Here is a 12,848-nt window from a genome sequence, read left to right as displayed (position 1 = left end):
CTATATTTCGTCTTCATACTTTTCTACTGGATGGTTAAGACCAAGGTAAAGCAGGACCTGTGCAACAAGAGTTGTAGCTTTTGGGTCTGAGAAGGTCACCTTCGAGGTATTTTAAACCTACAAGCTGCTTTCTAGCCCAGGTTGGAGCACATGGGCACAGTGTGTATATCTATAGTTCCAACCCCAGATACTGGGGAGGCTGAGGCAGGACTATTTGAGCCCAGGAGTTTGGGACCTGCCTAGGCAATGGAGTGAGAGCCATATCAATAACCTTTTATGCAAGGTACGTGTCCCAGTACCTCACGGACAGAAGACTGGACCTCTTGATCTTATAGAACAGGTGTATCACTGAGTCTTGATCACCTTCCTGCTGAGACACCATAACTGACACCCACAACTTCAAGGAGGAGAGGCTTATTTTGGTTTTTGGTTTCAGAGGTCTCAGTTTATGCACGGCCAGCTGGCACCGGGGCAGAAGTGGCTTGGAAGAAAGGCCTGGTAGAGGAAGGCTGCTCACGTCCAGGCAGCCAGGAAGCTGAGAGAGAAGGCAGGAGCTAGGGACAAGAGAAAACGCTTGCAGGCCATGGCCCAGAGACCAGGTCTTGCCTCCTATCAGCGCAGTCTGCCACAGGGCCCCTGTGATCCAGTCAGGAAACTCTGCCTCCGAGCAGCTGAAAGTTTTGAGTGTCATTCTTGGGCTACACCCTAACACACTGTGTGTGGGCTTGCTTGTATGTGGGATGGTGGCGTGGGGAACCAGGGCAGACCCAGCTCCAACATCGGAGACCAGACTCAGCCAAGAGAATGGGACACCTATGAGTGACCTAACACCTGCCTTTCACACCCTGGTCAATTTTCTCAGAACGGTTTTCGAGACTGATGCCAACCCACTGAATGACAGAAAATAACACTACATGGAAGTGTTCTTGGGCCTGCTACGGGTAGCCTGCAGCAGTGACCAGCTGTCTCCACCTGGCTCCTCAGTGTCTTGGGGTGGGGCAGCGGAGGTGGAGCTGGTTCAGTGGGTGCTGGGGCGGGGGGCTTCTGCAGCTCCTTCCAGTCCTGATTGCTGATAGTCCCTCTGGACTCTGAGATTCTCCACCCTGGGGATCTCTCTAAAGGCCTTGGGTCATCTCCTTGCCTGGCACTGAGTGACAGGAAGCTCAGCGTCAGCCCTGCCAGCCCTGCTGTGAGTGCCACACCCACAGCCTGTTCTGGGAAAGCCCCAGCGCTTTGAAGAAACTTTCTAATGACTGGCTCCTCAAAACCTCAAAGCCAAAGAGGACTAATGTGTCTGGGAAGCACTCCTGAGTGTTTGGGTGGAGAGGAAGGGGCAGAGGACAGACAGGCCTTAGTGCCCCTAGCCTGAGACCTGTCTCCGTGGAGGACATTTCTTTGGACTGCTTTTCTACACCCGCCCCCTTCCCAGCTTTTTGTCTTTTTATGCTACAGAGGGTTGGACCCAGGACTTTGGCACTAAGCTACATCCCTGCCTTTTAATTTTTCAATTTTGAGAGCAGGTCTTTCTTTCTTTCTTTCTTTTTTATTTATTTATTTATTTATTTTTTATTTTATTTTTTTTTCTTTTCAAAGTTTTATTGATAAACATATAGCAATGAGACAGTTTCAAATCAAATCGGAAGTACAGTTTCAACAAATAATACACTGCATATATTCTTCTTAGTGGTTAATTGCTGTACAAGATGTGGACTTGTGATCCTATTTACAAACACCATTAGAACAAATCATTCTATTCATTAAGAGAATGCAACTATATATCTATCCTAACCACTTTGAATGCACAGATACAAAATGGACATTCATCGGTATACCCCATCTTTTCTAAGTTCCGTTATTGAATATTATAGGTGTGTAAACTCAGCAAAATATTCTAAAAGAGTCCAGTAGCCCATAATAGCATTGGGTCTTCTGTTTAACTGGCAATGTCAGAAATTATTGACCTGAGTCCCCTACAGCTCAACATAACAACATGGCTTTACTTTCTATATTTTGTCTTCATACTTTTCTACTGGATGGTTAAGACCAAGGTAAAGCAGGACCTGTGCAACAAGAGTTGTAGCTTTTTTGTCTGAGAAGGTCAGTGAAATGCCCTCAGGATTTATTCTGAGATTCTGTACCTCAGATTGTAGAACCTTTGTCAGTGTCAGCCATGTGGATGAGTCACGGCCAATGCTTGGCCAATGTGCTCTCTGTGAAAGCCTGAGAGAGTGTCTTCTCCCCATGTGACTCTCCTTAGGACCACTCTACGTCATCGATCACTTTCCTCTTTGGCCCCATAATCTTCTTGATCAGAAAATTTGGGACACTACCGAGGTACATGACGTTACAGTACAAGTTCTCATATGTCCTGAGTCTTAATTGACCTTAGAAGGCTAGGGCCAAAATGTTGGCTTTCCTTGTAGCCCTCCTTTTTCTCTAATTTTGGTCTGCAAACTTAGGTTGTTAACCATCCAGAAGACAAGCTTATTGTTATTATCAAACGATTTAGGCTATCAAGCTTAACCTCACTATCTCACTGCATTTCAAACATCTTAGGTCTTTCTAAGTTGCCCAGGCTGGTCACAAACTTGCAAGCCTCCTGCCTCAGCCTCCCAAGTAGCTGGGAACACAGGTGTGTACCACCATGCCTGGGTGCTCACAGGATTTTTAAAAGATGTAAACAACACAAGATCTGTCTCAAAACCATAAAGTTTTGCATAAACACTATCACATTATTATATTGCTAACAATAATCCTATAGAAATCATGCATTCGATATTTAAAAATTAGGATGTTGAGCAGGGGAGATAGCTCGGTGGTCTAAGCGCCTGCCTGGCAAGCACAAGGACCTGGGTTTGATTCCCAGTACCATAGGCCATGCCAGCCCTGGAAACTTGGGCACACCATACCAGCCACTGAAACCAAGTGTCGTGGCATATGCTAGGGAGGCTAAGAGAGGAGAATCGCTATAAGTCTGAACTGCATAGTGAGACCCTGTACCAAATAAATAAATAAATAAATAATAAATAGATGTCTCATAAAATAATATGAAACAAATTTCATCCTATATGACGAAAACAATATGCAGCATCTCAATTTTATTGTTGTTACTGTTTTTTCATTGGTCTTACTCCTTTAGGTTCTAGCAACTAGGAAGTGTCACTTTCCTCTCTGTGGGAATGTCACATTTCTAAATGGCTGTGTCATTAGTGTCTAGACAGACTAATAAAGAACGTCTTTGGCCTGGAAAGTAATAGCCCCCATGCAACGCTCTCCTGCCCTCTCTTACAGTTAATAGGAGGACATTTAGTGCTGGCACGTTCGAGTGCAGGTCGCCGAGACTCCCACTTACCCGCTGATGAGATTCCAGGAATCTTCTGTGCTGCGAGGAAAAGCTCGTCGATGGGATCCACTAAGTGCTTTGTGTTCCTCTTCCTGGCGTTGCAGTAATTGCCATCGGCAGCCCTTCTGGCACGCTCTACGGCTACCAGGTGGTCAAATCTGCCAGGAAACGCAAGGGCAGTAGATCCTTATGGCTTCCCCTTCATGACTGTGTGAAGGACCCTCGGCTCTTCCTTGGACCCCTTTATCCCTGGCAACTTGAAGAACACCTGCTCTGTCCCAGGCCTTCCTTGGGAGGTGTGACCATTAAGACACAGCACTAGGTCTTTAGCAACATCTTTTTTTTAAAAAATATTTATTTATTTTTATTTATTACATTTATTTATTGTGTGTGTGTGTGGCCAGCTCAGCCCACCAGGGGGCGGGGCTGGCTGGCATGCGGCGCTGGGGATCGAACCGCGGTCCCTGTGCTTTGCCAAGCTTGTTTCAAGTAGGTGCTTTAGACCACTGAGCCATCTCCCCAGCCCTTTAGCAACATCTTTGCTAGGGTCTGAGGCCGCAGAGAGCAGAAGGCCAGTGGTCAGGGTGGCTGGCATGGGGGAAGGGCAGGGGATTGCTGGTGACCGTCAGGTGCCCCCCATCCAGCAGTGGGCAGCCCCAGACTCCAGGAGGCTTGGCTGCTATTGGCCCACTGCTGCCCTCTGCTTTTTTTTTTTTTTTTGTGGTACCAGGGATTGAACTCGGGACCTTGCACATTCCAGGCAAGTGCTTATTCTACTGAGCTATCTCCCCAGCCCGCCCTCTGCTTTGTAGACATGACGGAAAAGGATTTGAAACAGAAGATGAATGAGCTGGACACAGAATGAACTTCAGGAAGAAAGAGAGAGAAATAAGGGCCACAGATAGTGTAGTGGCCAGAATACGCTTGTGACATTCTGTTATCCTGGTCCCTTCTGCCGGAGGGCATCCTGCCCTAGTCTCGGCAGTTGCCTAACTTTTTTTTTCTTTTTAATTTTTAATGTATTTGGTGCAGGGTCTCACTGTAGTGATGCTTTTGTTCTCAGCCTCCCCAGATCTGGGGTTAGAGCCGGGCATCACCACGCCCAGTCTCGGTGCCTGGCTTCATGAGCCTGGTGTGGGATCAGTGTGGACTGTGGTGTGTGGTGACAAGGATGAAACCCTGTCCCTGCGCTTGCCACGCAGGCACTTAGTCCACTGAGCTATCTCACCGGCCCTTTGCCTAACCTTCCCAGCTTCCTTTTCTGCATTTGCAGGGCCACGGCAATGGCATAGATGTTGTACAGCACACACAAGAGGTGCCCATCCCAGAGCCACCACCTACTTAGCATTCAGTAAGTGTCCACTGTGACTGATATTGGGATTATTATTGATTATCCAATTTAAGAACATGTGACACATGCTTCTGTATGTCTTTAAATCCTTTAATGATGGCATTCTTCAGAATCTTAACCTACTATGGAAAACAGTATGGTCCTCAAAAAATTTAAATTAGATAACTTTATATATGGTCCAGCAATTCCATTTCTGGGTATATACCCAAAAGAATTGAAATCAGGAACTTAAAGACATATTTGCACGTTCATGTTCCTGACAACGTTATTTACCACAGGCAGTCTGTGTGTCTGTCCAATGATGAATGGATAGATAAATATACACCGGAAGATTGTACAGTCTTGAAAGGGAATTCTGATACATGCCACACCATGGGATGATCCTAACACATTATGCTAAGACACATAGTGTGTCACCAGACGACAACCCTGCATGACTCTACTCATGTGAGGTACCTAGGGGAGTCAAAATCAGAGAGACAGGAGGTGGAGTGGTAGTTGCTTAGGGCTAGGAGGAGTGAGGATGGGGCTACTGCTGTCTAATGTGGTCAAAGTTTTAGTTTGAGAAGATGACAAAAATTCTGGAGCTGGGTGGTGGTGATTACAAAGCACTATGAATTTATTTACATCTTTTTTTTTTTTTTTTTGGCAGAACCGGGGACTGAACTCAGATACTTGCGCTTGCCAGGCAAGTGCTTATTCTACTGAGCCATCTCCCTAGCTCCCAATTTACATCTTTTTTGAGACAAGGTTTCACTACGCAGTTCTGTCCAGGCTTGAACTCACTTTTGTAGCCTAGACTGGCCTTGAGTTCATGACGATGCTCCTGCCTCAGCCTCCCAAGTGCTGGTATTATAGAAATGTACCAGGAAGCCTGGATATAAATGTATTTAATATCACTGAATTGTACACTTAAAAGTGGTTGAAAATGGGGCTAGAGTGTAGCTCAGTTGTAGAGTACTGTGTACTTGGTACGCTCAAAGCCCTGGGTTCAATGTCCAGTACCCAAAGAAGAAGAGCTTAAAATGGCAATACATTTTAGGTTATGTATTTTTCATGTCAATTTAAAAAATCTTAACTGTGAATGCTTTGTCTGGTAACTTTTGACTGATTTTTTTTTCTTTTTTATTGTGGTACCGAGGATTGAACTCAGAACCCTATGCTTGCCAGACAAGCTCTTATTCTACTGAGTTATCTCCCCAGCTGTCTGGTAATTTTTAAGAAATGAAATCTCCATGGCGGTCCTTGTACTATGGCTGTGCTAAAATGAGAACATCACTTGTGCCTTGAGGTGGTGTCGCCAAGTAGTTCTTAGAATGCAGGCCTGGGGAGATAGCTCAGTAGAATAAATGCCTGCCTGGCAAGCGCAAGGTACTGAGTTCAATCCCTGGTACCACACACACACACACACACACACACACACAAAAAAAAAAGAATGCATGCCCAGGTCTCCCTGCCAGAGCCCAACCAGCAGCCACTGAGAACAGAAGAGCAGGAAGAAGCGCTGTGGGCCCCCTTGTGCGCTCGCCAACCTCAGCGCTGCTGGAGAGGCCCTTAGAGCAGGAGCTGCCAAGGACCCGGTGCTACTTCACTCACAGGGGGAGCCCGCCCTGAGGCCCAGAAGAAGGCAGCTGCAGGTGCTCTGGAGGGGTGCTGGGCTTTGCGTCCCCCAGGACCCACTTAGCTTGCTTCCAAAATTTAGCTGTTACGAACTGCATTGCTATAAACACGGGCACCTATGTGCCACCGTAATAGGATGTCTTTAACTCTAGGACAACACCTAGAAGGGGAATAACTGAGTCAAATGGAATTTCTACTTTTATTTTTGAGGGATCGCCATCCTGGTCTGTAGAGCAAATCTGTACGAGTTTACATTCCCACAATAACGTAGAAGGGTCCCTTTTCCCCAGCAGCCTTGCCAGCATTTGTTATTATTTGATTTCTTGACGATGGCTGCTCCTGGAGTAAGAGGGAATCTCAGTGATGTTTTTTCCTTTGCGTTGCCCTAATGGCCAGTAGCATTGAACATTCCTTCATATATTTACTGGCTTAAAATGGCACCTCTTCTAATAAAAATAATGCCTAGTATTGTAGAGTATATGGAAATACCCAGAATCCCCCAAATAAAACAAAATTTAGTTTTCCTTAACTAGTCAATCTCCCAGGTAGCTGGGGTAGGACCCTGGCTCATTCACTGGCCCAGGATGGAGTCCTTAGGCCAAGCTGGTGGCAGCAAGGTATGATAGGTGCAACACCTGGGTCGTACTGATTCTTCAGGGGCTCCGTCTGCTGTGTGGCCCTGAAGAGGTGCTGGAAGGTAGCCTTGGGAGAGGGTCAGCCACCTCCAAAGTCTCCATCGTTGGCTCTTCACACCCTTCCAGGAAGCCAAGCCAAATAAACTCACATGTAATTGTTATGTCTGCGCCATATTCTAAATGAAGCTTCAGAGCAGCGGCCCCTTTCTCCACTAAGCTACTGCTCCCTGCCCAGCTCTTAAGTGTCGCTGCCAGGGCTGTTGGGGGGCACAGTGAGGCCAAGAGTCTGTCAGAGACACCAAAGGTTCCTTCCTCACTGAGGCTTCTTCCCTCCTCTCCACCGGCACGCCTACATCTTGGGGGGAAGACCAGCAGAGGGGCGCTCCCTGAACACATTCCGCTGTGCAGCGATGAGTGAGAAGCCAGGGAACTTGGGGTGGGGTCACGACAGACTGAAAGGCCCAGCCCCGCCCTGTGCTGAGAGGGGCCCCCTGGGAATCCAGAAAGCGGGGGTGAACTTACCCTGGATGGGGGTCTCCTGTCAGTTCTAGGCCACCCGACCTTGGGCAAACCACATAAACTCTGACAACCCTGACCTTGGTCTCCCCCTCTGCCAAGTAATGGGGCTCCAGGGCTGCTGTCGCAGTGCTGTGTGACACTTGTCACTCCATGGCTGCAAGACAGTGCAAAGTAGGTGCCCGAGACAGGCTGCACTCTCTCATTTCCTTGGAGCTGGTCAGAGACATAGGACACTAGTCAGAAGAGGGATCGTAGAGCAGACGGCAGAGAGAACATGACGCATCTAGAGGGGGCACTCGGATGACAAAGGACACGTGAGACCCTTGAACAGGAGGGCTTCAGGAGGGCCTGATTCTGTGCTTCAGAGAAAGATATTGGTGGGTTTATGCTCAAGGTAGGGAGGAAATGACCTTGCCTTTTCTTTTTTCTTTTTTTGATACCAAGGATTGAACTCAGGACCTTTCGCTTGCCAGGCAAGTGCCTATTCTACTGAGCTATCTCCCTGGCCTGACCTTGCCTTCTCGAAAACATCTAGGCCTCATTTATCTAAAGGGCTGAACTCATCTTCATTAAAAGGCCAAGTGGCTTTTACTTTTTTCAATCCAAATGTAGTAAGCTCTGCCCAAATCCAATTGAGCTACTCTCCCATCCAAGGGAGGATGTGGGTGAGACTTAGCCCTCCGTGGAGGCCCTGGAGCTGGGCTCTCCATTCAGCTTGGAGGGCATGGTGACCTCGGGAAAGGGGTATCTAAAAATAGCTAGCAGAGCAGTAGTCAGATGGGGACAGCGTCAGCTTGCGTGCAGTGTTTGACATTGCTGGCTGTCCCTTCCTCCTAGAAGGCTTTCTCTGTCTTCAACAACACAGCCCCTCCGTTGCTGCCACTCCCAGGCTGCTCCCACATTCTCCTGGTCCTCTTGACCCAGGATTGCACCCTGAGTCGTTTGCTCCATCTCCACTCATTTCCCCAGTGATGTCCTTGGCGTCTTCATGGGAGGGGCAGGCAGTCGCCAGCAGCCCTCTGTGCATCCTTCCCATCAGGGGGCGCTCCTAAGAGCAGCTCCCCCACCAGGGAGCACTCCTAAGAGCAGTTCCTATCTCCTGCTGCCTTTCCAGATGGGTCGACTGTGACGTGGGCAAGGCTGCACTTTGTAAAAGTTCATCTTTGTCTTCATCTTTGTCTTCGTCTTCCTCTACAAGGTATTCAGGGTCTCACTACCAAATCGGAATCGTAGCAATCCACCTGTTTACAGCCTCCCAAGAGCTGGGATTACAGGTGTACGCCACAATGCCCAGTCTCAATTTTGTTATCTCAGCACACCCCGGGCACAGGCCCGGAGATCGAACCCCCAACCCCTGTTCCTGCTTGCAGGCGCTTTAATCCGCTGAGCTATTTGGCCAGCCCAAAAGTTCTTAATGATGGCAAAATACATTTAACATAAAACTGCCCATCTTCACTTTTCAGTGCACAGCTCCGTGGCAGGAAGTATACTCACACTGTTGTACAATTATCGCCACCCTCCGCCTCCTGAACTTCATCTCCCCAGAAATTCCATCCCCATTAAACACCAACTCCCCATTTCCTTCAGCCAAACCCCCAGCAACCTTATTCTGCCTTCTGCTTCTGTAAATGTGACTACTCTAGGTGTCTCGTATACGAGTGGTCATACGACATCAGTTCTTTGTGACTGGCTTAGTTTCCTAACATGACATCCTCAACGTTCATCCGCGCTGTGGCGTGTGTCACATACCCGTCCGGCTGCCTGAGGCCACGTGACTTTAGCTACTGTGACCCGTGCTACTGTGACCCGTGTGGGAAGATGTGTAGCTCCTGAGAGCCTGCTTTAACTTCTTGGGGGAGTGAATACTGAGCAAATGGGACGTCTGCAGCAAGAGGTAGTTTCAGTTTTGATTCTTTGAGCAGCTGCCGCATTGTCTCCTGTGCATCCGCATCATTGTCCCACCAGCACTGTCCAAACGCCACACCCAGACTCTGGACTTATACCTGCAGCCTGCTGCACCCATGAGCCTCGTGTGCCTGGCCGCCCATCTTTTGGTGAGACACAGGCCTGGGTGGAGCCGAACCTCAATCCCTGCGGCAGTGGCCTTGAATGCACAATTTCCTCCTCTTAGCTTCCTCTGCTTCCACCTTGCTTTTCCTGTTCCCTGCCAGCTTTTAAGAGAGCACCTGCACTCCGGGCTCAGCTCTGGTGCCAGGTGCAGAGAACATAGGAGTGGCACAGGTCGTGTGGAGTTGAGAAGAAGTAGATGAGTTCTGTATGTGCTGCGCAGACGGGGCCAGCATGACTTCCAGTGGGCCGGGTGTGGGGGTGAAGAAGGAAGAATCAGGGATTGTACTAAGGTTTTGGCCTGCATAACATGATGGAGTCCCTGTGAACTTAGCGCAGAGGTTCATGGGATACCTATTTCCATAGCTGAGGCACAGCATGGTCTTCCTTTGCTCTGGGGGCTCCTGGGCTCCCTGTCTCACCCCCACTAAAAGTCCTGGTGCCTACAGAGTCTTCAGGCCCTCCCTATCTGGCCCCAGTTACTTCTCATGTCACCTGTCTGCTTCTCTTTGCTTCATTTCCTCCAGGCTAGTGAGCTGGCCTGTGCCCTTCCTGGGCCTGCTGGGCTCCTCACTAAAGGGCCTCTCTCTGGATCGTTGGCATGGCCTGGCACCCCTGCCATCAACTTCAAGCCTGGGCTCAGCTATCACCCTCTTTCCAAGGTGTCCCCTCATTCCCCTGTCTACATTAGCAGCCCGTGCCTGCCTGGCCCCTGCGTCTCCATCACCTTCCTCCTGCTCCATCTCTCCCCTACCACTGTCACTTCCTAATGCACAGCATACTTCTTACGTAGCTTGTTACTGTCACACTATAGAACCTGTGCTCTGTGAGGGCAGGACTGTCAGTTTTGCTCAAAGATGAATCTCAAGAGCCTGAAACACAGTAGGCACCCGGCCCATATCTGTGGCATAAGCGGGAGTCACACACAGGCACAGCAGTTCTGAAGTTTCAAGTGAGAGCTTTCAGGTTAGCCGTACTGTGGTCGAAGCCCTTTTGAAATGCCAGAGGGACAAACACTTCTTTGAAGGATGCTCTCGGAGGGACCCAGAGAGACAGGTGGTGGGGAGCAGGAAGATCCACCAGGCTCCAGCTTGCGCCTCAGCAGCCCTTCCCACAGTGTGGAGGAGAGGAGAGGAGCAGCTCAAGGCAATGTCGTCCACTGAGGGCGCTATAGGAACCCCAAGACTCCCCCAGCCATGTGCCACCACATCCCTCCCCATCTGGACCTGACTGGACTCTCTCTCTTACCCATCCCCATCTCCGGCGGCCTGGCCACCCTCCTCATCCCACAGGGAGGGCAGCTGGTGCTTTGCAGCTTGGGAGACGCAAGGTCCAATTCGAGGCCACTGTTCTTGCCCAGGCAAATCACCCAGCCCTCTCAGAACCTCAGTCTTTTTCTCTATAAAATGGGAACAATGCTGCTTACAACAAAGCTTTTCTGAGCTCTTAGGAGAACACGTCCTATCCAGGGCACAGCCCAGGGCCTGGGTGACAGAACCAGAACACACTGACTCCCTCCACTCCCTGTCACAGAGGCCCATTTGGGGGAACAGACCGAGCCTGTGTCTTGGCTCACCTTGCTCCACAGCATCCTCAAAAGCTTCCTGTGCAAGGTCAAGGCTCTCTGGTCAACCACCAGGGAGACCTCCTTCCCCAGGGCCTGCAGGAAGGTGGCCAGAGCAATGGCTTCTGGGGGACCATCTGTCTATTTTGGGAGGGTCATGAGTGAAATGTGTGGGCAACCCGGTGGTAACCAGCACAGAGCGGGCATGGGACAGCGACAGAGAGGCCTTCAACAGTTCATCTTTGCAAAACAGAGACCCAATCCCTCGGTTGCCTAAAATTACAAAACAAAATGAAGAGTAAAATACAGTAAGTGTGTTTAAAGTAGAAACTTCTGTGGAGTGGTTTGGGTTTTTTTTTATGGTTTGCTTTGTTTCTCCAAGAAGTGGGTTGGAGGAATTCGGCAGGGACTGGGAACTGTTCACCAGAATGCTCTCTTGTTCTCCCACCTCAGTAGTGAAGGGTTGCAGGCAAACAGGAGCGGAAGTGCCGGTGTCACCTCTGACCTCATCCTACACTTCTAGAACATTTCTCCAAGCTCTTCCTCTTCTCTCGGGATTGGAAAACTGGTACCCAGAGCCCCCTGGGAGTCAGCTGGTATGAGGGCAGAGCCAAGGGTCCCTGGGCTAGTGGAGCCCAACCCCTTCCTGTTGGCCCAGGATGCTGCCTGGTGACCTGCCCTGGGTTGGGCCCTGAGGAGTATAGGCTTTGCTTTACTTGAGCAATGCATCTTGGGTGTATTTGTCAAGGAAATTTGATAAATGTTAACTAATACAGGAATACATAGGATTCAGGGACAAGGCACAAGGGGGAGTCCCCGACAGGAGACCTAGGAAGAGGATGCAGTACAAATATTTCAGTGGGTTGTGATCCCAAGAGAAGAAGACAGGAAAGGGAAAGAAAGGCCACTAAGGCTGGGAGATAGCTAAGTGGAACAGCACCTGCCCGGAAAGCGCAAGGTCCTGAGTTCAATTCCCCCCCACCAATAAAAGGCCACTGAAGCATTGTGAGTGAATGAGTGAACTCTCAAGGCAAACAGGACTCGGTTTCATTTGAGATCCCCTAAGAAACTATGGGAGACACACCTCAGAATTGTCCTAGCAGGGGGCAGGGGGACTGGGCATTCTCCCACAGGTTTCTGCCTCCTCCTGGGGAAGGCTGCCCATTGGGGTAGTGATCCTCTTCCCAGACTGTGCCTGTAGTGGAAGAGAAGACCCTGGGGACAGAGGCTGTGGTCCACACCCCCGACCCCTGCCCCACGTACACACCAGGAACAGAGACCAAGCCTGGGTGGGATGCTGTCCAGACGGGAGCCACCCATTGCAGCTGCAGACCCAGCGCAAGCTAGGCCAGGGGACACACTGGGCAGCAGCAGCATGTGCTAGGAATGCTTATCAGAGGCTGCCAAGCTGGGCCCAGACCTTTGTCACAAGCCATCATGCTTCTGTCCCCACTCAGCAAACAGTGCTTCGTGGAGGCACAGCATGACTTAGGAGCTGTGGCTGCGGCTGAAATCAGAGGTGGGCACAGGCTCATGAAGAGGCATCGCCTTGCAGCTGAGCGTGAAGGATGTGGGACCCTATTAAGCAGAAGCAGCCTGGATTTACAATCTGGAAGCTTAATTCCAGCGAGGTTTCGGCATATCATGGTTATGTGTCCTCGGCCGCATCCCTCGACCTCTCTGAGCCTTGGCTTTCCTAGATGGAGAATGGGATGGTCCAGGAGTGGGAGGCTGTGGAGACCTGGCCTC

The 12,848-nt window shown here is 49.7% G+C and overlaps 1 protein-coding gene across 1 annotated transcript in view; it reads right to left on the bottom strand.

Annotated features, from left to right (window-relative positions):
* The window catches only part of Dglucy (D-glutamate cyclase), a 125,232-nt gene that overhangs the window by 36,443 nt on the left and 75,941 nt on the right, over positions 1-12,848 (bottom strand). Inside the window, 5 exon segments of the mRNA XM_023719625.1 lie at positions 3,353-3,501; positions 10,784-10,934; positions 11,112-11,132; positions 11,135-11,240; positions 11,242-11,372. Coding sequence (XP_023575393.1) covers positions 3,353-3,501; positions 10,784-10,934; positions 11,112-11,132; positions 11,135-11,240; positions 11,242-11,372 — 558 coding nt within the window.

This window comes from Octodon degus, unplaced genomic scaffold (assembly GCF_000260255.1).
Source record: "Octodon degus isolate 3935 unplaced genomic scaffold, OctDeg1.0 scaffold00070, whole genome shotgun sequence".
NCBI lineage: Eukaryota > Metazoa > Chordata > Mammalia > Rodentia > Octodontidae > Octodon > Octodon degus.
The sequence above is the reverse complement of the archived record's forward strand: the minus strand, read 5'-3'. Positions and strand labels throughout refer to the sequence as shown.